The 25,897-nt window shown below is 37.9% G+C and overlaps 1 protein-coding gene across 1 annotated transcript in view; it reads left to right on the top strand.

Annotated features, from left to right (window-relative positions):
- The window catches only part of LOC149252209 (SUMO-activating enzyme subunit 1B-1-like), a 313,309-nt gene that overhangs the window by 81,187 nt on the left and 206,225 nt on the right, over positions 1-25,897 (top strand). The window contains exon 5 of the mRNA XM_089459659.1: positions 21,255-21,334. Coding sequence (XP_089315785.1) covers positions 21,255-21,334 — 80 coding nt within the window. The remainder of the gene's footprint in view (positions 1-21,254; positions 21,335-25,897) is intronic.

The following is a 25,897-nucleotide window of genomic DNA, read 5'->3' as shown; positions in this document are numbered from 1 at the left end:
ATTATTAATCTCCTCAAGTGTTAATTAATTAATTTTTCTGGCAAAAATAAATTAAAATCTTAAGCCAAAAATTTAATTAGTTAGAGTCAAAATTAAAAGTCTAGAGAAATTAGATTTTCAAAGTGGAAAAATTCGTGGGTATCAAAAGAATTAATGTTTGGAGGTTCCCCACCAAGGGAATATTGGAAATTTCAAGAAAAATTGGACCCTTGGACCTTGGTGGCTAAGTCAAAGTCAATTTTTTGAGGAAATTAGTTCAAAATAATTAATTTTGAGCTAATAAAAAATGATTGTAATGAGAAATTCGAAAATTCCTCAAAATAAATATTTTCAACTTCTAAGATTGAAAGATCATTAAGGATTTATCAACGACCAAGATTATTTTGACGAGGATCAAGCCAACTAACTGTTATTTTTCCACTTGTAGGATTTATCTATAAATTAGAGAGCCATTTGTCTCAAAAGCCATCTGATGTTTGCTTAAGAAATTGCTGCAGAAAGATTGATGTAACACTACAGCCCCGCTGGGAATGTTTATTTGAATCATAATAAAGACTTTGGGGTGCAGTTCATGGTGTTCAATGTTTATTGATTTGTGGTATGTGCTGGGTACAAACTTTCCTATATTGTGCTTATTAATTTTAAAATTTGTTTTTCATTAGATGGGGATATAATCATTTTATTGATAAATTCTAGGTTTATCAAATTTTCTTGAGAAAAAATATATAGTGTTTGCAGGTTCCCAAGTGCTTGGTCTCCAAGTTCACAAATTGTGGGTATGAACTGATCTTGTTTGGACTCCGGAGATTTATATGGTTGATTTAACTTCGCTAAGGCCATAATGTGCATTAATTTTCTAAAGTATTATTAGCCATTTATAAAAAAAAAATCCAAAAAAAATTATTTCTCAAAATTTATTTTAAAACCCTTGTATATTTGTAAATTTTGTAAATTAATTTTGTCAGTTGGGGTTTTTAGATTTGTATATATTTTGGGTTTTGGGTATTTGTAAATCTATTTGTGTAGGTGAGATCAAGCGGAAAAGATTGGAATAGAGCTAGATCTAGGCCCTTGAGGGTAAGATCTAGTCTCTAAATTTTTTTGCAGGGCTAGCCATTGAAGAAATTGAGCCAAATTGTAGATCTGAAGGAGATAAATTTTTCTGAAGTTGGGGCTTCATTTTTCAGTCCTCCTGGTCCCGGATCCGACCCTTCCAAGGCCAACGTTGGCCTCTATCCCCCCTGCGTTAGCCTTAAGACCCTCTGCGGTAGCATTTTAGGCCTTTTAGGGCAAGTCGTAAGCCCTAGAGGCCTCGACCTCCCTCCCTAGCCCCAATGTTAGGGGTTTTAAGCCTTCTAAGGCCTAGCCGTGGGCCCTAGGGCACTCGTCTCCCATCCGAATTCCTAGACGATTGCCCTAGGGGCTAACCGTGGCCCTTTCAAGACCTAATCTATCCTCTCCCTCCAGCGTCAAGCCTTGTAGGGCTTCCTTTTCCTCCTTTTCCCTTCGCTCTCTTTTCCTTGGCCTTTTTTGACCCCTTCTCAGCCCTCTTTGGTCTTTTTTCTCTAGCCGTTGCCTTTATTGAGCCTTTTCCCTTGCCTTTACCCCTCTTCTAGCCCTAGTTTGACCCTTAGCCATTTCTGAAATTTTCAGGACTAAATACTTGGTGGGTTTTGCAGGAAAAAGTTGCTCAAAGTTAGTGTTTTCAGGTGCAAAATCATTGGAGAAATTTTTGGCAACTTGGGCAAGTTCATCTTCAAGGCCTTGGGCCTAGGGTTTGCTCTTTAAACCCTAAATTTATCTCTATTTTGTTACAATTGTAAATTCATCTTCATAACAGTGATATAAGTGCCCTAATAACATATCTAATTGGTCAAAATACTCTAAAATTGCATAATAAATTTTTCTTAAATTTTTGGCCACTTGGGTATTGCATATCTAGCCTAGATCTAATTTTTAGTTTGCTGAAATTTCTCTACATAATTGAATAATCAAATCTCATATTTTTTGAATAACACATCTAAAATGGCTCAAAAATTGTTTTTTGTTTTTTGTTTTTGTTTTGTTTGTTTGTTTTTTTTATTTGTTCTCAGTTTGACAATTTTCTTCCAAGAGTTTAAGGCTTAATTTGACACTTGTTGTAGCATCGATAGTTCACTGATTTTCTGTTTACTTACTGCTGTAATAATTTAGATCAGATCTGATATAATTATGAATATTGCATCTTAAAGTGCTAAACTCATAATTTACATTAAACAAAGTGTTGGGAATTTCATTGAGCATCTTTGGTTGTCATAGGCTTGTTGTTTCTTAGGTCTACATTGATTTATTCACTGCTGTCATATCATTCACTTATTGCTCTCAAAGGGTCATTGGAACATAAATTGCACAAGTGTCTTCATAGTTTTACACTCTATTGCTAACTTTGGCATTGTGGAAGTAGCTAACATTGTGTTTTCCTTGTGAGTTTATATGCTATAAAGTTCATACTTCACATCTAATAAGCTCACTCACTAAAGCATTCTAATCATATATTTCCTTGGTATCTTTGGGCATATTGACATCTTGTGAATTTAATAAGCATCTCTGGATAAGTGGCATTGAAGTAACTTGTTTTAATTGGTGATGATCTAAATTGCATCTAAGTGTTCTTAACTTGAAGATTGGTAAATCTAATTGCACATCTCCTATTGAAGGATATTGGCTAAGAACACTTGCTATCTTATTGTCTTTTCTGGATAATGGTCATTGGTTTATCATACTGAATCACAGGTTAATTGTTGCTTTGTGGATCTATATTTTTTGAGCAATTGTATCTAGAGGATCTCTTGTTTATTATTGGCACTTGTATCATTGAGCAATTGTTCTTGTTTAAGATTGTCTTTCAATACATTGTTAAGTACTCTTGCCATAAATTAATCAACATTAAGTACTTAAATCATATAAACAATCTTAAACTAAGAAACTCACTCATAATCTTGCATTTCATCCTAAGTGTAGTTGCATTAATAACTTACCTCCAAGCATAAGCTTGGTTGATAGACTCTTAGGACAACCCTCTCTCATTTAGCTTGAGGGATTCAACCCTTCTTAGTGGTTAACACAGTGACCTTGCAGTTGTCAGAGCCACAGTCTCTGCAACGCCGGAGGCACTGGGTGGTTGGAACACAGGGGGAGGTATCGTTAATCAAGCCTTTGCTTGCTTCTCGTTGGCTTCCATCCCACAACCTACTCTGAAGACTGTTCTCAAAACAGTTAAGGGAAAGGTTCCATTTAGACTAGGCATATAATCTAAAATTAACCAAGATCCTTGCATCACACTTAGGTCTTAGGAGTTGCATCTCATATAGGTTAGTTAATCATATAAGCAACGGTTGTCCATCCGTTACTTGGTCATAATTTATAATAAGAAAGAACTTTTGACTCCATAAGGCACTAGTCTCAATTCTAAATCTAATCGAATCCTTAATCTTGCTAAAATTTCACCAAGTAGCTAGGCCACTCAACTGTGTCTCCTGGGCAAGTTGGTTCCCAATTTGCTTTCCATCATTTCATTTCCATAGGGACTACCCCCCATAGCCTATTGTTGGCAGACAACTAAAACGAAGTGGGCGAGGATCAGAGTGGTAGCCCCCGCCTTGAGCCATTGTTGTGGTCCCTGTACAATACGAGCGACAACACACGCCACTCCTCTGGAAGAGACATTCTCTTCACATCCCACGTAGAATTCAAGAGGGATTGAAGACATATGAATCTAGTGGCAAACCGTGTAAGAGCAGGGTGTACCACCTCCTTGTTGTTGGTGAATGTTTTCACCAAATGAAGCACATATGCATTATTATATATAAATTTTGTAATGCTTTTTGATGATTCAACAATATCCTTGACAAAAGGAATTTTTCCTATGTCCTCCAACATCAAATCAAAGTTGCACGAAACAGGGAAACGGGTACGAGTTTCCGAAACGAGCATGGGTACGAAACGTGACCCCCCCAAATTTTGGAAACGGGGAAACTCGAATATATATATATATATATATATATATATATATATATTAGGACATTTGTGAAATATGTGCAATCATAAAGATACATTCTAATTTATTACATTATGATAAAATTGTCAATTGTCAATGCATAGACTATAAGTCTCAAATTTACATCACATTTACTCATGAATGATCACATAATGAAAATAGAAATATCCAAAATCAGCGACGAGAAATTTCTAATTTCTTGTCTCGTGCTTGATTGGGAATCTCCTCCTACATAGTCGAACGACCTTAGTGCACTTGATTAAATACAAGTTTCATATTCTAGTACCCTACATGCTCTTGATTATTGGGAGTCTCCCCTGCATAGAGGGCTTGGTTCTCTTGATTAAATACAAGTTCCATCTCCTAGTACATGATAAAATCCAATGGAAACATTGCAATCCCCCCAATCCTGAAATCTTGAAAAACAGATAAGTCTACTGGATTTTGAGTGAGATCTAAAATTCTACTTTCTCCATATGAAATCCAATGAGGGCGAAACCACTCTCAAACATCCCGAGTCATTTCATGGTAATGTTAAAAATTTAAGTAAAAGGATGAAAATGAAAAATAAAGGAGAATATCATTTTTACTTTAAGAATTTAACATTACCATGAACTGCATATGCCTCAAACTTCTTGATGAACTGCATATCAACACTAGGGCAAAAGTTCACTTTTATAACTTTAGACAGGCATCTAGAAGCAACTAGAAGGCATTTGAAAAACCTAATTAAAAATTAGAAGACAAATTAATAATTTTTTTTAAAAAAAAAGTCAAGTTGCATGTGGAAACGGCGTCATACGGCCCAAAAACGCGTTTCCGGCCGTACTGGCCACGTTTCCACCTCGAGAAATGTGCAAGTACGGCTAGAAACGCGTTTCTGGGCCGTACCGTACGTGTTTCCGTTTCTGTACGAAAACTCCTCCCCTGCCAGTGTTTCCTGCAACTTAGCATCAAATCAATGCAATGTGCAACACAAGTTGTTCAAAATAAGCTAGGATGCCTCTCAATAAGCATCTTGCCAGCGACAACATAATTTGCAGCATTGTTCATTATGACTTGAACAACATGTGGACCCACCTCTTGAATGAACATGTCCAACAAATCACATAATAATCGTGCATCTTTGATATCTGTAGACGCATCAGAAAATTTCATGAACATTGTTCCCTTAAGACAATTAACCAAGAAGTTAATAAGGGTTCTTCCCTTTTGATCAATCCAACCATCTGACATCGCAGTGCATTCAGTCTGTGCCCATGAGCCCCTGAACTCCTTCAATCTCTTACTGCATTCGATGTTTTCATTCTGAAGAATATGCCCTCTAAAGTCATCATAGGAAGGGGCTTTGTACCCCAGACCAACAATAGCAATAACATCAATCATGGGCTGGAAAAATGGATTGTTCTTGGCAACGTTGAAGGGAACATCACTCCAAAGAAGGCACCTGCCCAATAGTTTTTCAGCTTCTTCCTTCTCCCTTTTTTAAGAGCTGACGTGATAGATGGTTGTGCACCAGGTGTGGTTCTATGAACAAAAAATGATGATGCAGCTATTGGGTTCACTGTAGAAATTGATGCCGAAGAAGAACTATTACCATTCTCACTGTCACCTCCCAGTCCCACTATTAATTTAGATAACATGTTCTTTGCTAAGAGCAGTCACTTAATATTCCATATATTTGTTAGACCATTTTATATTCATTAGCAATCTCATAAAACATTATCAAACTGACAGTGACTGAAGAAAGAACATAAAGGATAGATGCTGAAGACAAGCTAAGAAAAGAGTACATAGGATGTGGCACAAGCCAGGGAAAAACCCCAAGATGGGGAAAACCCTATATCAATTCTTCTTATTATTAATATTGAATGTCCAACAGGAGAGAGTACAATAACCAAAGTCAAAATGACTTTGACTGATGAAGATCCAAATCTTAAACATGAAAATAATTCAGCATGACGTTCTGGTTAGGGCATCTTACTGTCCACTGTGATTTTATCTAACTGAACCGAGAGTTATCCCTTTCACTGCGGCTATCACTGACAAGCATGAATATCATCTTCGCTGGCCATAAGGACTGATCTGAACCCATGAAAGGACTATCAACTTCCTTCACTGAGAACTACAGATCTGCCTGAGATGAATCATGGATATGGCCTCATGAGAAGAGGTGATAAACAAGCCCAAAAACATTGTGCCATCTCGGCTTGCTAAGCTGCTACCAAATTCAGACTAAATGACTTGGCCCATGCTCAGATCAATGACTGTTCTCCTTGACGCAGAGGTAAACCCAAACAAAAACCTCCTTCGACCTTCCACGAAAACTCGGCTATCTCAGACTTCTAAGGAAAAGAGATGTCTCTAATGATGGAGCAAGTACCTCAATATATACAATTCGGTGGAGGTCATGGGACGTAACAATGGGGCTTGATGAGTTGTCATGAAGATGAGTCCGACCTTATAAATTTACTTGAGAGAGAACATAAATTCAAAAACTCCACTTTTGCTTGTCCAAATGAGACAATCTTTATATCGATTTTGGTCCTCTCGAAGAGAGGAATTGAATGCTGCAATAATCTTCCCCATAGGCGCTGTCCAAAGTGGAATTTGGCCCTAGTTGCCAATTTTAACACTCTCTTTCAACTAGGGAGAATTCCACCTTCCAATCCATCCATCATCATGCCATCTAGTCGATATGAACCATCTCTGTCATCTCTGCTCTGCCCTGCTCTACTCTGATGAACACTGATATGAATAATGAAGAAGAATCGATCGAGAGTGAGTCACAAGATCTTGCCTCTCTCTATTGACGAATGCCAGTCATTTGAACTTGATCCATTGACCACTGGAGTGGCACCTAATGATTATATGAAAGACTCCATGCCCAAGGATGATCTAGAGGACACTTGTACCATCAGATATCATTAGCCAACAAAGTTTTTTAAACTCTACTTCTATTTTCTCATCATCTTTCTTGTACCCAGATTCCACACCCTGCGGGGAATTGTAATAAGTGATACTAGTAATGATGAGTTTTGAGTTTGTAACAGACCTAGGATGTTGGAATTCAATCAGCAAACAAGTACACCTTGGAGTGTTTTTTTATCTAGTTAATTATCTCTTCTTTTTCAGAGGCAGATAATTTTATGGGTTTTTTCACTCACTTTTTACCCCAAAGCCGGGGTGACAGTTTGAAGGTTGAGCCTCTAACACATCTTAGTGCCTAGAGTCGATGTATATTAACATATTAGATCACACAAAATTTCGTGGAATTTGGTTAGGTCTAGGTAGTCATTTTTAAAATTTTTAGATTTTCCGCACTGCAGAAATTGCTAATAAAATTGTATTTGTAATGTAATAAGTGATGTCTAGAGAAGTTGTATGGGGTATGAGTAATGAAATTTGCACCTCTCACCCTCAACTTTCTACTATGACACACTTTGAGGGGTTAAAAATGTGTTTTGAACCCTCAAAACCCACTTTTCCTAAGTTTAGTGGGAAATCTGACAATTAATTAAGCCATAAATTAAATAAATGGAGAAAAATAAATATCCACACATGCTAAATGTTGTGGAAATGAGGTGGAAAATTATGGGGGAGTTAAAGTGAAGTCCCAAGGTGATGTGGACTCTTAAAATCAAGGAAATGACATGTGCTCAAATAAAATCGAATTTCTGGCATTAAATGAGAAAACTGCTTACTTAGAAATTTGAATTTGTGAAGTTAATGCACATTTGGGAGGATTTTGGAGAATATTTGGTGGAAATTTTTGTGGGAAATTGTCTCCACATGGGTTACCACCCATATACACTTCTCATTCCGTGATAAAATTCGAATTTGACACATAAGGGAAGAAGAAAATGATGTCCACTTGCCAAAATTCGATTTTTACACTTGACATTGGAGCTCCATTCAACAAATTCGAATTTCTCTTTGGGATTGTCACCTCATGACACTTGTTTAATCACTCCTACATTGGGATTGACTCCCATAGTTCTATATAATAGTCTTGAGCTCTCATTTGTATCATATTGTTACTAGCTATTGTGCTTGAGGAAGTGCTGGTGCTTTATACACTTTTAAAAATATCAATAAAGACTTTGGGGTTTCATTCATGAGGTGTTCCTTCTTTGGGAGTGTGATGAATTGTTGATCATTGGTATAATTCCTTTTACTCATGCTTTGATCTAATTTGTTTCCGTATGCTCTTGTAGATTTGTTAATGTAGAGCTATCTTGCATTGACAATTGATTTAAAAGTATGTTCTAGGTATAGAATGCTCTAGTTGGTTTTAAATAAATCTTTAGAGTTTCTTATCATTGTTTATTGCTAAATCTATATGGAACTAATTCTTGATTGAGGTTTCGTAGATGAAATATCTTGTTGGGATCACAGAATCAAGCGTGCGGAAGTCTTTGGAGAGACCAACCCACTCTTGATACATCCTTAAAAGAGCTCTCATTTGTTCTTTGAGCCTTCATAGTCTTATTTTACAAAGTGGTTTTGCAGGGGTTTTGGCACATAGCTTGTACACAAGCTGAGCACTTCTAAATTTAAATTTCTTTTAAAAAACATTGTACTTCATTTTTTACATTTGCTATCTAAGAGTTTGAAGATGGCTAAGCAAAGACGAGAGTTTACTCTCACTCTTTAGTTTAGCCTTTTGTAAATTATAATTGTACATATACATTTTATCTTGTTGATTTTTTTAGTAATACTTAACTTATTTTGCAAACATTGTTCGGATTGTTTGCTAACTCTTTTGTGGCAGATTTTGAAGAGCAACCTCCCACAACATCTAACAAGTGTTTGCAAGACCTTTGGCAAATGTTGGGGGTTCAATTTCCAAGGATGCCATAAGCCCTTTTGGGGCTTATTTTGGCCAAAGTCGAGTTCACTAGAGGGCTGCCCATTTTCCTCTCTAAGCCGTGGGCATTTGGAGCAAACTTTCACCTTATTTCCCTTGCATAAATTTTGTGTAGTCTTGTCATTACTTTCTCAAGAAAGGAGATCTTGTGTCCAAGTTTCAAGCAATTACTGTGAAGACTCTCCTTGAAGTTTAGTTGAGGACTTTGAAGGGCCCTTTTCTCATTGTAATATTAATAAAAGATCTAATTTGCTTGTGGGAGCTTTGGATTTCTCCCATGGTATCCTATCTCCCCATTTAGAGGGAGACTTCTCTTGGGTGGATTGACATTTGCATGGTTTAAATTTTCACACTTCATTCACTTACATGCATGCTTTAATTGAGAATTTACACAACCTCACTATCACATTTCATTAAGTTAAAGTTTGTTACAATTTCATTTGAGCTTTGCGTGCTCTATCTCATTGTTGCTTGAAGCTACAAGCTTACACTTTACTTTGGGTAGTTCATCCTTTACATGCAAGCATTTTATATTCTTAACAAACTTTGATTCGTTTCCATTTACCTTGGTAAATTGCTTCATGAGAACTTGAATACATGCTTCAATTTTATGCTTCATTGTTATATTGAATATTGGAGCAATTTATTGCCATTGTTTATTTGAAACAAATTTTATTTTCAAGCAAATTACTTGTATCATTTTAATTCATTGATGAAACACATGCAACACTTGTAAGCTAATTTTATTCCTCCAATTGAAGTTATAATTGCAACTTATGTTGAACACTATTTTATTTTCAAGCATTTCAAATCAATCTCTTTGAAACATTTGCATGTATCATTATTTTAATTTGGGGAATTAACACAATTTGCATTTCATCTAGGCATTTTAGTGTAGGAAGGCTCCAAGCCTTATTAAAATTTTACCTCCAACATAAGTTGGTTGAAGTAGACATCTTAGGGATCCTCTACTCCTCTATTGACTGTTCATTGTGAGATCCATATCTTTGGGCGAGGGTGAGGTCTGAGGATTGAAGAGTTAAATTGTAATCTTGTTGCAGAGATAATTAATGAAATTAACCAAGAGCACTTTCCATTACATTTACTCTACTTGTCTCTTGATGGTTTGAGTTTTTATATGCAAAGTCTATTCCAAAAGCAAGTATTGTAATCATTTCAAACAAGTGCTTTCTTTTCATGCTTCAATTCTAAATTTCATATTGATTCTTGGTTTAGCACTTCCTTTCTTTTACATTTCCAATTTAATTACTATTTTTTGGGTTTTGGCAAGATATGTTTCACATGTTTTGATTTATAAAGTTGATTAACTCAAAATTATTTTGTATCTTACATATCTTGTGCTAACAATTCTTATTTACATTTCAGGGTTATTTTGTTTTCTCTTTTGAGAGCATTGCATTTTAATTTGAGCAAATATATCTTTAAATTGCTGAGCAAATTCTTTATAAGGCACTGGTTTTATGGTTTTTGTCATATTAATGATTGACATTGTTATTTCAAGTTGATCACATCATATTTGCTCATAAATCCTTAAAAATAATCCATTTTCACTATAACACTCTCTTAGAAACTCACATATTTTAACTTAACTTTTCATTAGGGACCACCCCCCTTAGCTAACTTAGGAGATAGCTCAAATGGAGAGAGTTGGGATTAGTGTGACAACCCCTTCTCTGAGTTCCCTGCCACCAACCACACCTTGTGGGGTTGAAGGATTTTTTCATTAACTTGTAGGTAGGTGTAGGCGGTAGGGTCAACAGATCCCAAGTGATCAAGTTGAAGAAACATCATACATCCTAGTCATAGGGAGTACGACAATACCCGATGCGTCCATCGGTATTTCTATGGCCCCTAACCACTTTTCCCAACCCATTGGCCAAATGGGAGGTACTTCCCATGTGTCCCAGACTACTTGGGTATGATGATACTAAATCAATAGCAGGGAAAGAATGTATCACATCCTGCTCACAACCACACGTAGGGAAAGGACAAACCACATCCTACAATCACACATCAAAATCACCTGTAGGGAAAGAACGAACCACATCCTACAAACACATATCACAACCACATGTAGGGAAAGGATGAAGCACATCCTATACACATGCAAACCACCGAGAGTAGCGAAAGGATGAACCACGTCCTACATGCATGCCAACCGATCATTCGTAGGAAAGATCCTACTCGTGGGGAAAGGATGAACCACGTCCCACCAACATGTCAACCATCAGTCGTAGGGAATGAGCATCCTACATGTGGGGAAAGGGTGAACCACATCCCACTGACATGTCCATAAACAGATGCCTGAATGCATCTCTCACTGGGGTATCCGCAGGAGAAGGTGAACCACTCATCCTGCTCATATGCCATAGGAGAAGGTGAACCACTCATCCTATGCATATGACATCAACCGTAGGGGAAGGTGAACCACTCACCCTACACACGTGTCCGCAACCTAGGGGAAGTTGAACCACTCACCCTACACACATGTCAACCACCATGGGGTATCACAAGGGAAGGTGAACCACTCACCCTGTACACAACGCACCACTAGGGGAAGGTGAACCACTCACCCTATGGTCGCTCAGAGTTCAATAAGTACCCCAAGCCCCCCAGGAGCTCCCAGAGCTCAATATTCAATCTTAACCAAGGATCCCTTCATATAGTGAATAGTGCCGAGTTGTATTAAGACTAGATCGATGGGACCCTTATTGCTCCATTCAGTAGCCTATAGATGTATATTATTATTATCTAATTTTAAGGTCATAGCCAAGCTAGACACCAAATTGGTGTATGAGACCCCCTTGTTTGTGGGACAAGGGACCCACCTCCGCACAGAGATTTGACTGCTAAGTCTACGAAGACATAGATACTCTACCCCTTCTGGTTTTGAACCTGTGACCTCTTAGGAAGAAACACATGCTCTTAACGATTAGGCCCACTCAATCAGAGGTCAATACTTAGTTAACTTTCTGCTTCCTACATATCCCGGTGAATAAGATATTTAACCTTACTTACTCCCTCTTACTCAGGGAAGTCATAAGCCTACACTTGTCTTTCCAAAGTGCACAATGACCATCTGGCAGCCTGCTCAACATAAGATCCATCCTCTTAGTATATAAAACATGCCATGATACCATATAAAGTGGTATAAGAAAAGTCCAGGATTCTCTGGATCCTACTTTGTAATAGTGGAGTTTACTTAAATGGCCATGCTGGCTGCTTTACTCATTCAGTCTTAATGGAGTTCCAAGAGCCACAGACTTCAGTCTCGCTGTAATCAGTTCCTCATCTGTCACTCTTTGTCGACTCAATTTATCATCAATCACACTTTGCTCAATGATAATGTGTAATTTAAACTCTGTGCATCATACCCTAGCATATTGTCATACCTTTTAGCAAGCAATTGTCAAGCTATATTCTGTCAAGAAAGCTTAAGCAATGTCAAACTTTTAGCCACTTCAGGAATCCAATCAATCATCACTGGTGAAGAGTAGATCCTACTGATGTAGGCTCAGAAAGTGTCATCTAGAAATGACTGCAAAACTAATGTTCTCAGCAATGTAAGCAGTCTAGCTATGCTTCAGACTTGCACAGAATTTTCAAACTCTCTTTCACATCTATGGTTACTGTCATAGACATTTGCAATATCCATATATTCTTGTACAAACAACTGTTAGTAACATAACCAGTATCTACACTCTATCCACAAAGCTTATGTTCACAACTCCACTACTTTTATTTAATGCATACCAGCAAAGGTAAACATCTGAAAGTGTTGTTAGCTCAACAACTAACCCTGCAAGGTTTATAATGATGAACCTCTTTACTTAATGCAGAGATATATGCCACGCAAATGATTGCCTGGTGATTCAGCTTCAACTCAAAGGACTTCAATCGAGGTGCTTCCAAAACGAGTATCCTCTAAATATCTTGAAGCATAGTCATGAAGATTGTCTATGATCCTGTTACTTTTCCTGTAGATATTCCTGTGGACCATGTGTCATGAATATCAATTCTGCCTGGATTCTATGGCTCCCCCTGAAGTCATAGTCCAGTTGATCACCTAGCCTTTCCTCATCTTTAAGATGCTGTATGTGATATTACTTCCAGGAGACTTGTTCGGGTTTGCCTTGGAATTATCTGCTCTGTCCCCCTTTTTAACTGACAGCTTCAAGTCTGATTATGCCAAGGTGTTTGACCCTTGTCAACATTGTTCCAAACATTATCTGTTATATTCAGGATGGACCAAAGAGAACCTGAACAATGCTTTATGTTGATGATGCAAAGCTGTCATCTGTCTTAAGATGCTGATACTATCCTTATTACCATACTTGAATCAAGTCATCCATACTACTGAAACAATGGAGCAGCCCTGTTGCTAAATAAAGCTCAGACTTGATGAAGATCTTCTTACTGTTGTTCAAAAAAAACTTTTGCAGGGTTATGATTGGAAACCCTGCTTCGACTGAAACCCCCAGAGGAAGATAGTTTTGATTTTGAAATGTTAATGGTATAGACATTGGATGTCAACAGTAGCACTGACTGCCAGAACAATCTGCCCATGCATCTTCTCTTCCTTGATTATGATATCAATGATAGGCAAAGGAAATTATACCAATGAGGCAACTCAATGCTTCAGAGAATGAAGGTTAGTGGATACTCCTGAACTTATTATGGAGATTGAAGTCACTACAAAAGTCTGACATTCCTTAGAACTGAAGTCAGATGATCTTTGGTATCATAGAGCTTCGTTCCTTTCACTTCTTCGTAGGCACCTTACTAGCTAGTGCCAGTGAGAATTATGGCAGCAAGGATCAGTGAGTTCTGAGCGAGCAACATATCTTGTCTTACTACACCAACTATGTGCCCTAGACTTGAAACTAAACAGTGAATTCTCAACCATGGTGTCTTGTCACTTGATAAAAAAAAGAATGCTCAACAATGCCTTGTGGATCTTAAATTCGACAAGTTTATTTTTTCTGGTCTCTGTAAGATTACAGTCTTCATTAGAATTTATTTTCATGGTAACTGACGTTGTTGTAGAGGAACATGTCAGTCAACCTGTGTTAATGTTATACTTATACATAATGCAGAGGAACAAAATCTTATACATCGTGAGCCATACGAACTGTGTAGAGCCAGAGACGCATCTATATATATAAAACAGACAACGAAACACATATGTACAAAGAATCCTACTAGGTCGCAGAGGAACAATGTCTCTATGTCAACGTGATCGCTGATGAATGGATGAACAGTGTGCAGTGTAGTATATAAGAGATATATACCGAGAGCAATAGCAATGTCCCTTGAGAAATGAAGATCAAAACAGAGATACTTCCTGAGAGACTTTCTATGGCGAGAGTCATACCAAAAACCTACAAACTTTGTATGCTAGAACAATTTGTATGCCAAGATTTCCTTGATTTGTACAGATTGTGAATTTGAGTGTCAAGACACGATCAGTCATAGAGAGTAACTGAGCTTATCATGTCAAAATACGTATCACTAGAATTGTGATGCCATACATACCTAAGTACTGAGATCATTCATAAGCTTATAAGGCCAAGACACATGCTACTGAGATATACGTCAAATAGCACATATATATTGCATAAGCTATAGACCATCCTTCCTTTGTAATGAACATAAAGGTGCTGAGATCGAAGCTATATATGTGCGTAATATAAATATATAAGAAAAAAAAATCACAAGCACTTATCATAGTTAAGAGAAATTGAATTCTTAAATTGCCCTAGATTTCTCAACACCAGATGATGTGCTTTCCTTGTCCAAATCAAACCCAGTCAAATCTCTTCCAGTAGCACAACTTTGACCTCCAGCTGCAGAATTTCGGCCTTCACTACAGATCTGAAATTTTTTGCCCTCTTGCAGTTGCTGCTGCCACATGTGTGAGCTTCTTTTAGCCTCCCAGGACTTCCTTAGACCTTTGCTTGGATTTCTTTGACTTCTGGAGCTTGAGGATGGCTTCTTGTAACTTTCGCTTGACCTTCTTGCCTTCTCTTCTTCAAGATCGAACTTGTAGTGGAAAACCCTAGATTTGCTATAGAAACCCTAGCCTTCCTTCACACGTGTGAAAGAGAATTAGCCCAAAACCAAGTCTTCTTTGCCCTCTTCCTTCTTCACTGTCTTCCTCTTCTTTTTTCACTTGAATGAGTGAGATATGAATGTGCTCCAAGGAGGTCGAGTTTCCTCCTTTATATAGGCTCCTCAAAGGTGGACGTGGCTCCTCAAATTAGGCAGACTTGTCAGTTGCCAGGCCGACTTGATCTTGGAGGGTATTTTGACACTTTTAAGGACAACAAATAATTTTCTTTACAAGTTACAATGTGCCCGAAGCGGTCTTCAACTTATGACAATGACTCTTTTGACTTCTTTTCCTAGGACAAACCCTAGAAGCACTCAATGGATGTTTGACCTATAAAATAAAAAACCTTGAGCATGAAACCCATGCTCCAAAAATAATATTAATAATTTTCTTTTAGTTTACAATTTACAAGAATCAAAAGTACATTTCATATTTATGAAGACCGAACCTAGTTACACATTTTTCAACACTCCCTCTTAACTAGGGAGGTATTCATAAATGGTACATGGACATTCTCAATCTGAAGAGATCTCATAAGAAGAGTCATATTGGTAACCCATCTGTTTAGCATCATAACAACCAACATTGTCATATAGCAAGGCCTTGACTAACAACTCTATCTCTCCACAAGATCAGAGCACAATGCTGACGAGACCAATGATTTATAGACACCATCATCATTGTCTCTCAAGGTACATACTCCACCTGGGTGTTCACAGAGTATGACCTTCTTTGGACTATTCTTATCTTGGATAGCTAGTCCTCAAAGAATATCGGTCCACGACTACTCTCATCTTGGATGCCCTACCTCATCCTCAGAGAGTATCGGATGCCAGATGCTTACCCAATCCTCCATCTTGTCTTCCCAAGTGAAGAGAAGGATGATGTGCTGATCTCTCTTGCTCAGTTAGGGAGGATATATCAACCAAACCAAGCTTGTTTCTTAAATACACAAGCTTCTTATTAGGAAGAGATTTTGTCAATATGTCAACTACTTGCTCATCGGTGGAGATATATTGTAGTTGCAACACACCATCTTGTACTAGTTGCCGAATGTAGTGATTCTTGTTGTCGATATGCTTTGTCTTTCCATGAAACACGGGGTCTTCAGACAATCGAATACCACTGGTGTTATCACAATGTATCACTGTAGGGTCCATAGGTCCTTCAAATAGGTCAGATAACAACTTCCTCAACCAGACCGCTTCTCTGCTTACTTCACAGGCTGCAATATACTTTGCCTCAACACTACTCAAAGCAACTGTATCTTGCTTTCTGCTCATCCATGAGATCATGGAGGATCCCAAACTGAAACATTCTCCTGTAGTGCTCCTTCCATCTTGCTCATTGCCTCCTTAGTCAGAATCTGTATATCCAATCAAGTGGACATCATTCCTCTTATCGTATTTCAGGCAGTAGTGGATGGTTCCTTGTAGATATCTCAGAATATGTTTTGTTGCTATCCAATGATCATGCTTTGGCTCCACTTTGAATTGACTGAGAACATTTACTACAAAGCATATGTCTGGTCAAGTATTCACCAAGTACATCAAGCAGCCAATCAATTGTCTATACTTGTAACAATCCACAGGGCTTGATTCAAAACTCCTTAGTCTTTTCAAATTTGTGATCATTGGGGTTGTCATTGGTTTGCAATCCATCATTTCAAACTTGAACATCTTGATCACATACTTTCCTTGACCTAAATAGATCTCATCAGGTCCTTGCTAGACTTCTAGTCCCAAATAGTAGTGCATCAGCCCTAGATCCTTCATGTCAAATTCTGCTGCTAGTTGCTTCTTACATTCTTCAATTCGACCTTCCACACCTGTCAAGAGAAGGTCATCCACATACAGAAGAATGATTACCGACTCTCCCTTCACCACCTTAATATAAAGGTTTGGATCAACAAAACTCTTTGTGAAGCCTAATCTTTGAAGGTATGCATCCATCCTAGCATACCATGCCCTTGGTGCTTGCTTGAGGCCATATAATGCCTTCTTCAATCTGCACACATATGCCTTTCTATCTTTAACTTCAAATCCCAAGGGTTGTTCTATATAGACTTCCTCATCAATTGTGCCATTCAGAAATGTAGTCTTGACATCCATTTGGTGGATGCTCCATCCCATCGATGCTGCCAAAGAGACCAACGAACGTATAGTTGTATACCTTGCTGTTGGAGCAAATGTCTCTTCATAGTCAATGCCTTCTTGTTGAGAGAAGCCTCTAGCCACAAATCTTGCCTTATATTTATCAATACTTCCCTCTGCTGCATTTTTGATCTTGTAGATCCATTTGGAAGTTACTACAAATTTGTCTTCAAGCTTAGCTACAATCTCCCAAACTCCATTCTTCATTATAGATTGATATTCTTCATTCATGGGATCCTTCCATTCTTGGTGATTGACAACTTCTTCGAAAGTGGATGGCTTTGCTTCTATTAGTTTTGTCATGTAGGCTGCATACCCAGAGTATCGTTTGGGCTTCTTGCTCTCCTTGAATGTGCCTTGAGCTGCTCCATGACCTTATGCATCAAGTAGTGTAGACTTCAAACAATTAGGTCTCTTTCTAGTTTCGGGGATCGCCACAAGTTGTATAGGTTCACTAGAACCTTCATCTTCATAATTTGATTCTTCTTCTTCCCTAATAACTTCTTCTTCAAATACTGGAAGTTCATCATCAGAGTCCATAGGGAGATCCTTTGATTTCTTGAATGCAATACTTTCGTCAAATATCACATCTCGACTAACTTCTATTCAGTGTCCTTCCTTTATGTAGATCCTATAGGCCTTAAAGGGGTTACTATAGCCAACAAATGTTCCCTTCATGCCTGATGGATCCAACTTCTTTCTTTTGTCCTTAGGTATATGAATAGACATAACAACCAAAAATTCAGAGATGATCTACGGTAGGTCTCTTCATTGTGAATATTTCTTCAGTAGTTCTGTTATCTAGTGACCTGTGGGGACTTCAATTTTGTATGTATATAGCTGTCTTTGTAGCTTCACCCCACATAAATTTCGGTAAGTCTTGATCATGTAACATTGCTTTTACACTGTTTTCAATGGATCGATTCTTTTGTTCTGCAACTCCATTTTGTTCGGGATTATATGGGACTATCAGCTCCCTCTTAATCCCAGACTCCTTACAGAAAGCTATGATTTCCTTGGATGTATATTCTCCTCCATTATCAGATCTTAATATCTTGATTCTTCTTTCTGTAAGGTTCTCTACTTTAGCTTTGAATTCTTGAAATTTTGTAAATACTTCATCCTTGGATTTCATTAAGTAAACCCAAGTCTTCCTTGAATGATCATCTATAAATGTGACATAATATAGATGACCTCCAAGTGATTGAGGAGTCATAGGACCACAAACATTGGAATGAATAAGATCCAAGATTTCTTTTGACCGTGAAGCACTGCTTCCAAATGGTCTCTTGGTGTTCTTACCCAATGCACATCCTTTGCATACTCCTTCGTGATCTTCTTTTAGTTCGGGGATTCCATCTACTATTGAACTTAGAGTTGGAAGGATTTTGAAATGGAGATGACCAAATCTTCTATGCCAAAGCTCACATGGGTTGATTTCAATGTGAACCAAGGCTTGAGCAAGAGGAGATATCAACCTGTAAAGTCTTCCTTCACAAATGCCAATCACTCTAGCATTTTCTATGCTTGAGTTTTTACTCCATACTACAACTTTTCCATCAATAAAAGCCACTCTATCACCTTTGTCTTCTAGACTTGAAATGGAGAGTAAATTCTTATGCAAACCTGGAACAAATAGGATGTTGTTGAGATGAATATTGCCTCCATTCTCCAATTCTATTGAGGTTGATCCAATTCCTCTTAGGGGTAGCTCTTATTATCTGCAAGTTCTACGGAGTAAGAAGATTTCCTTCTGACAATGTCTTTAGTTGCTTGTGATGACCAGTCAGGTGTCTTGATGCACCACTATCGATCACCCAAAAGTTCTAATCTTGAAATGTGCCAGTGAGTGCTGAGAAGAGTCCTTCATCCTTGTCTTGGTCACTTCCTTCTTTGGAGTAAATAGAAGATTCCATACTTCATTGATACCTTTCTTGAGATGGCTTGCTACCTTTGATCACTTCTTGATCACTTCTTCAATGTAGTAGAGATCTTCATAATGCCCTTAGCCAACCTTAGCTCTGATACCATGTTGAGAAATCTAAAGGGCAATGATTAGAGTGATTTCTCTTTCTTTGATAACTGCTTGTGATGTCTTTTATTTATCTTACTTATTAGCTTCACTTATTATTATTATGTTTGTGTATCATCAAAGAGTTACTAAAAACAAGAACAACAACACATAATATAGGCTGCAAGCCAGGGCTAAAACCTCTCCACTTGAGAAGAAAACTCGCAAATCTCTTCTCTTCCTTATAGATTCTTCAATTGACGAATTCCAAGACCTTTAGACCAAGACTAGTACCCTCCAAGACCAGGTCCAACCTTTCCAGATGATGAGCTTTCCTTGTCCAAGTCAAACCCTGTCAAATCCAGTCAAATCTCTTACAGTAGCACAACTTCGACCTCCAACTACATAATTTCGGCCCCCACTATAGATCTGAAATTTTCGGCCCTCCTGCAGTAGTTGCTGCCACGTGTGAGTTTCTTTTAGCCTCCCATGACTTCCTTAGACCTTCGCTTGGCTTTCTCTGAATTCTGGAGCTTGAGGATGGCTTTTTGTGACCTTCGCTTGACCTTCTTGCCTTCTCTTCTTCAAGATCGAACTTGTAGAGGAAAGCCCTAGATATGTTGCAGAAACCCTAGCCTTCCTTTACACGTGTGAGAGAGAATTAGCCCAAAACCAACTCTTCTTCGTCCTCTTCCTTCTTCGTTGTCTTCTTCCTCTTCTTTTTCGCTTGAATGAGTGAGAGATGAATGTGCTCCAAGGAGGTCGAGTTTCCTCCTTTATATAGGCTTCTCAAAGGTGGACGTGGCTCCTCAAATTAGGCCGACTTGCCAGCTGCCAGGCCGACTTGATCTTGGAGGGTATTTTGACACTTTTAAGGACAAAAATAATTTTCTTTACAAGTTACAATGTGCTTGAAGGGTTCTTCAACTTATGATAATGACTCTTTTGGCTTCTTGACCTAGGACAAACCCTAGAAGCACTCAATGGGTGCTTGACCTATAAAATAAAAGACCTTGAGCATGAAACCCATGCTCCAAAAATAATAATAATAATTTTCTTTCATTTTACAATTTACAAGAATCAAAAGTACATTTCATATTTATGAAGACTGAACCTAGTTACACATTTTTCAACACTATGCTTATTCTGAAGCAATCAGTTTTGAGATATGGAATCAATAAATTTCGGAGGGGGTGTTTCTGTTTGTAGAAGTTCTTATTTGGACACAGTTATCAGACATCAAAACTAAGTAGATGAGTGACTGGCTTGTTGATGAAAGGTTGTTTTTATGTTAGTTTGTTGAAAGTACATGAATCTGAAAGCAAATCTGAAATGAAAAATGTATAAACTGCTATTAGACATGGAAAAGTGGGTATATGAAAGGTAGGTTTTACGGTTTACCCTTTTATAGATGGGGCATATCAGAGTTAGTTTGTCAAAAGTACATTGATCTAAAAGCAAATTTGAAATAAAACATGTATGGTGATATTGTCTTTTGACTTACTAAATCTTCATGGTTGTAAACTGAAATTTTAATTTTTACAAGGGAATGATAAATTTAGATCAGGTTAGAATGGGGAGCAATTTGACTTCATGATTCAACCGTGGTGTGAATTAGAGTTTATACGTTTTATTCAAATGAGTATTTTTATTGCAATAAGCTTGTTATTTAATAATGGAATCAAAATTAAATAGGAAAGAACACCATCAGCCTTACTTTAAAAACCATAAATTTTTATTTTACAGTTTCATTTTTCTTCTGTAAAGAACTAATGCTCCCCTATGAAATCACTTATAGGAAAATAAACTGAATAGTTATATTTCTGGTCCTACGGTTTATGTTGGGCCCTGTTTATTCTAAATCATGTTGAATAAATCTCTTGTATAGTATTTAAATCCTTTTCTATATTTCTAACTGCTATTTTGTTGTATGTTTCTTTACTTCCTACTCTAGAAAATGCATAAATATCAATATTCCTCTTGACATCTTTGTCTTTTTCTATATTTCTATGCATATTAAATTAAATTATGCATGTTATGTGTTCTTGCAGGCAGTGTGAAAGATCTATCTGCCAACTTTCTGGACAATTTTGATGCTGTTGTTCTTGGGCGCGCCTCAGTTATTGTGAAAGTATGATCTGTTTTCCAGTTTTTTTCCTTGGAAAAAAATGTATATTTCCATTTCAGTAAGAAAAAAATGTATATTTCCATTTCAGTAAGAAAAAAATGTTACATTCATAATGTCCAAGGAAGCACCGTGATGATGAAACACAGGAAGAAAAACCTGAGTGAAATGTCTTACCCCCAAAAAGATAAGCCTGAAAAAGTCCCTACACATGATGCTCTTGATTACATTTTTCTATTTAACTTGTACAAAAAGGGAATTTAAATCCATTATTTACCACCGAAAAAGTAGTTGAGATCTATACTATATAGATTGAACCAGAAAAAAACAAACAGCAGTACTGAGGAATGGACATGGAGGTCAACCAGCATGTTGTGATCTCAAGGAAGCTGGGAGAGAAACTCCAGTTTCTTCTTCATTAATCTACCACATACCTCTGACAAAACCAGTGCTGTTTTGGACAGTTATCTGCTTCCATGTTGAGCTACCTAATATGGGAATAATAAATGACTGAAAAGGCAGCTTCCAGGGAATATAGTTAATAAAAAGAAGGTATAAGAATGAGGTTCTGCATACCACTGGAACCATTTACCCAATCGATGACCAAGTTTGAGATCACTGTCACCTGAATATGAGTGATACCTCATTCCACGGCCAGCCCTAAAAGAGTTGCCAGAGTCTTCCATTCTGCCAGATTTCTCCTCATCCCGCTTTGAAAGAAACTTTGTGAAAATGAAAGAAGAAGGTCACACCTCCAGCATCATGTAGTCCAGGACTGCCGTGACATGCACCATCCAAAAAAGCCCATGCCTGGGACTTGTTTATCTCCATTTTACCCACATGCCTTGGCTTCTTCAACTTTGGAGCAAGCTGAGTTCTTTCAAATAGAAACCTTTTTTGAAGTTGAAATTGAGTAGTAGTTTCCTTATCTTTGAAAATGCTTGCATTCCTAGCTAACCAGATAGCCAGGATACCATTACGGAAATGGGTGTATATTTTTTGAGAGCTTGTTCATCAAACCCCTTTTTCATACATTCCAACAGAGAAACCTCATTCCAGGTACGCTTCTCACCAGTCAGCAACAGAATAGAACCCATACTTCTTTTGTAAAGTCAGTGTACTAGCAAATGATCCACGTCTTCACCATCTTTTTTACAGAAGCTGCATATACGAGGCCCTTGCCTTGACCTTTTTTGAAGAACATCCCAGGTCAATGTTGTCTTTGCTAGAGACAGCCACATAAAGATTCTGGATTTCATAGTTGACTTACTTTCCAGATTTTACTCTACCAATCTGTTTCAACTTTCACCATTTCCTTCCAGACCTAGCAGTATAATTACCATTTGTTGGGTTTTTAGACTATACCGGAGAGTCATCCTCCATTATTGAATCTTAATCAGATATAGGTCTGGGACAGCCTCTGAGTGAATGCGATCCAATACTCAGCAAGAATGCCCTCCAATCCTAAAGACTCTGCCTTCTTCCACCCCTGTTGCCACAATTGAATTTAGGCCTGGACAGCCTCTGAGTGAATGCCATCCAATGCTCCGGAAGAATTCTCTCGAGGCTTTAATACTAAGGTCTTTTCCTTCTTCTGCCCCTGCTGTCACATACCAGTGCTCAATGGGCCAACAGCTTCAATCTATTCACCTGGCCTAGTAACATGATGCATTTTCATTCAGGATTCTCCATGCATGTTCGTAATATGATTAATGTAGGCCGATATGCTCATAATTTGAATCAGCTTTGCCAGCTCAAAATTAAAATTAGATCTCGTGTTTAAAAATTTGTTGAGCTTTTCTTATGCATCCTTTCTTTTGAGTACATATATGTATTTGACATGTGCTATTGGCAGATGCATAGACAACCTTAAGAAGTGATATTTCCTTGTGAAAAGAATAACTATGACATTGGTGTTCTATCTCAATCAGATGATACTCAGTTTAAATGCTTTCAAGTGTCAGACAGAGTTGGCATTTTTTTGTTAACAAATTAATACAGCTTCTTCCATGTTTTTAAGAGCAATTCTACTCTAAAGATCTGGGACAGATGATGAAATTGCATTCATTGGAGACCGTAAATGCTGAATGATGTCTGGCTACCAGTATATCTGTTAAGATTTTACAATTTGTCTCATTAAGTGTAGTCTAAAGATGGCATGAGGTGTTGTCTGAAGGTGAGCAATTTGAACTTCATCGGTGCTATTTTTGTGTTGAACACAGAAACATTCCCTTTATACATACAATATCTGCTAAACATAAATAGGGTGTATAGCCATGCCTATCTCTGGCCGTTCCTTAATTTTCTTCAGTTTGATATCTGATAAATATGCAAAAGATCTTTTAATAATAATACAAGGGAAAACTGTACTCCTCTGATTCACTTAGATACTGATTAAGATGCATAGTCCAACTTTATTGTGGCGTGTGTTATCAAAATGCAACATGAATGACAGAAAATGCATAACTTAATGGAGATGCTCAAATAATTTTTGCCATGTTACCCACCAAAATGGATAGCCCTATAGGAGAAAACTTTTTCTCCTATCTTGGACAGCCAGCCAGCTAGCAGCCCTACACATTTTCTCATTGATGATGACATGCCAGTTTCCTTTACCATTTCCACCAGTCATACACCTCTCACCATCCGACATTCCTCTTGGATGAAGTTGGGCTACCACTTAATAGGTACTTTGATCATTTTGCAATCGAGTTATTTTACTTAATGTTTTGGGCATTTAGTATGGATAAGGGGGTGATCTAGATGATTGACTGATCTTGACTGTAAACTTGTTCTCTCACCTTACTAGTGGGTTTAATCTTTAACCTTAGTCCAGTGGGACCTCCAAAGGCCTTAGGGTTATATAGGAGGGACACTACTTGGAAAACTTGGATTGAAGTAGCACGTCCTTTTTTCCCTTTTCCATACTTAACATTTTCCATGCCACATTATTCCTTTTGATATCATCACTTTTCTTCAGGTTTAACTATCTTTGGTTCATTTGCGATTTAGCACTTTATTATCCACATTCTTGAGTCAGGCCATGAAACATTACCCTAGAGGTGGTTTCAGCTAAAAGAATGAAAAAACATAAGATGGCCACAATGAAAGAAAATGAAAGTCAAAATGCAAAGGATGGCTGGGACATAAGTTAGTGTGTGGGAAAACCTAGCATGTGCTCTACCCTCCTCCTTAGCCATCATCCAATTTCTGAGCACTTATGCTCCATCCAACAAAAGGAATCCTTGCATGTCCCAACCTTGATGAGTGAGAAATTGTCTTATCTTTGATGAGTGAGAAATTGTCTTATCTTAAGGGATAAAAAATGTGCTACATTATAAATAGCAAGTTTTGATCGTTGAGCTATGCACCAAAATAAAAAGCATTATCTAAAAGAAGTAAAAGGCGCACTAAAGGGGTAGAAAAAGCAGGGCGAAAGGGGTAACTCATGCCTCCATGATTGCTCCCTCCATTACATCTAAACACTTAAGATGTGGGCTCTCATTAGCTAGTCCTTTGACCATGAAGTCCTTCCCATCCATTGCCACTTGCTTTCACTAACACCTATGGATTGAATTGTTGACCTTGGAAATGCCACCTACCCTTGGTGGTTGGAAGCACCTAATAGGATTGACTGCTTAGCCACCCCTACAAAGGTAGGGAACGCTTTTGGTCTAGTTAGATGTTTGAAGGTGATCTTAGTTTGAAGTATTGATATGCCCTTAACACTTAAGTATGGTCCACTTAGAGGCATTTATGATATTAGTCTCTAATGAATCATTTCCTTCACTTGAGTTTGAGATGGTTTTACCATGTGTTCTAGAGTAGCAGAAGCCTTGATGGCACCCTACTCCACGTGATGCCTAGGCCATATGACACTCCCGGAGAGCATGACAATTTGGAAGATGCAACGTTACCCCTTTATAGCAAAGCATTGGGCACTTTGATGACTTGAGCAGTTGATGGATACCCCAAAGCAGCCCCAAATGCCAATTTGCAGAGCTTCTCTTGCTTGGGATGTATGATTCTTGATGATGTACTAGTGGACCCCGCATGTTCCTAGGCTAGCCTTGACACTATTTGATGGGCATGCCTTAATGTAGAGTGCAGATGAGGATGGGCTTCCACCAGTATGATTGGGGTGGCGAGGTGGGGGCTTGTTGCACCAGATGGAGCCTCATCGCTAGAGAGAGAGAGTACTGCATTGTTTACTTGGCACCCATGGAGATGATGCAGGGCACCGACAACTAGAATTTGGACACATGGAGATGCTTTGAGGCTTGATTTGACGATTTTTTTTCTCAAATGGAGGATGATCATGATGCTTGGAGACATTTGTAACCCTTCCATTGCATTGATGGAGCATTTGGAGTTCTAGAGGGGCATGACATCATCCTTTTTTGAGGTTTACAACTCACACATGTGGGCTTCTATTGGCATATTTTGTTGTTGAGCTAGTGGGTTGGCTTGTAACCCAATTTTACTTTATGTCTACTCAAAAATCAAACTTGTGTAGGGGCTTTTAGTTATTAATTAGAGGTGATAGACCTCATATAAGTAGAGGATCAC

This window comes from Pinus tabuliformis, chromosome 7, assembly GCF_031772625.1.
Source record: "Pinus tabuliformis cultivar Carrire ecotype Pingquan chromosome 7, CPIR1, whole genome shotgun sequence".
NCBI lineage: Eukaryota > Viridiplantae > Streptophyta > Pinopsida > Pinales > Pinaceae > Pinus > Pinus tabuliformis.
Note: the sequence above shows the minus strand (reverse complement) of the source record. Positions and strands in the feature narration are given on the sequence as shown.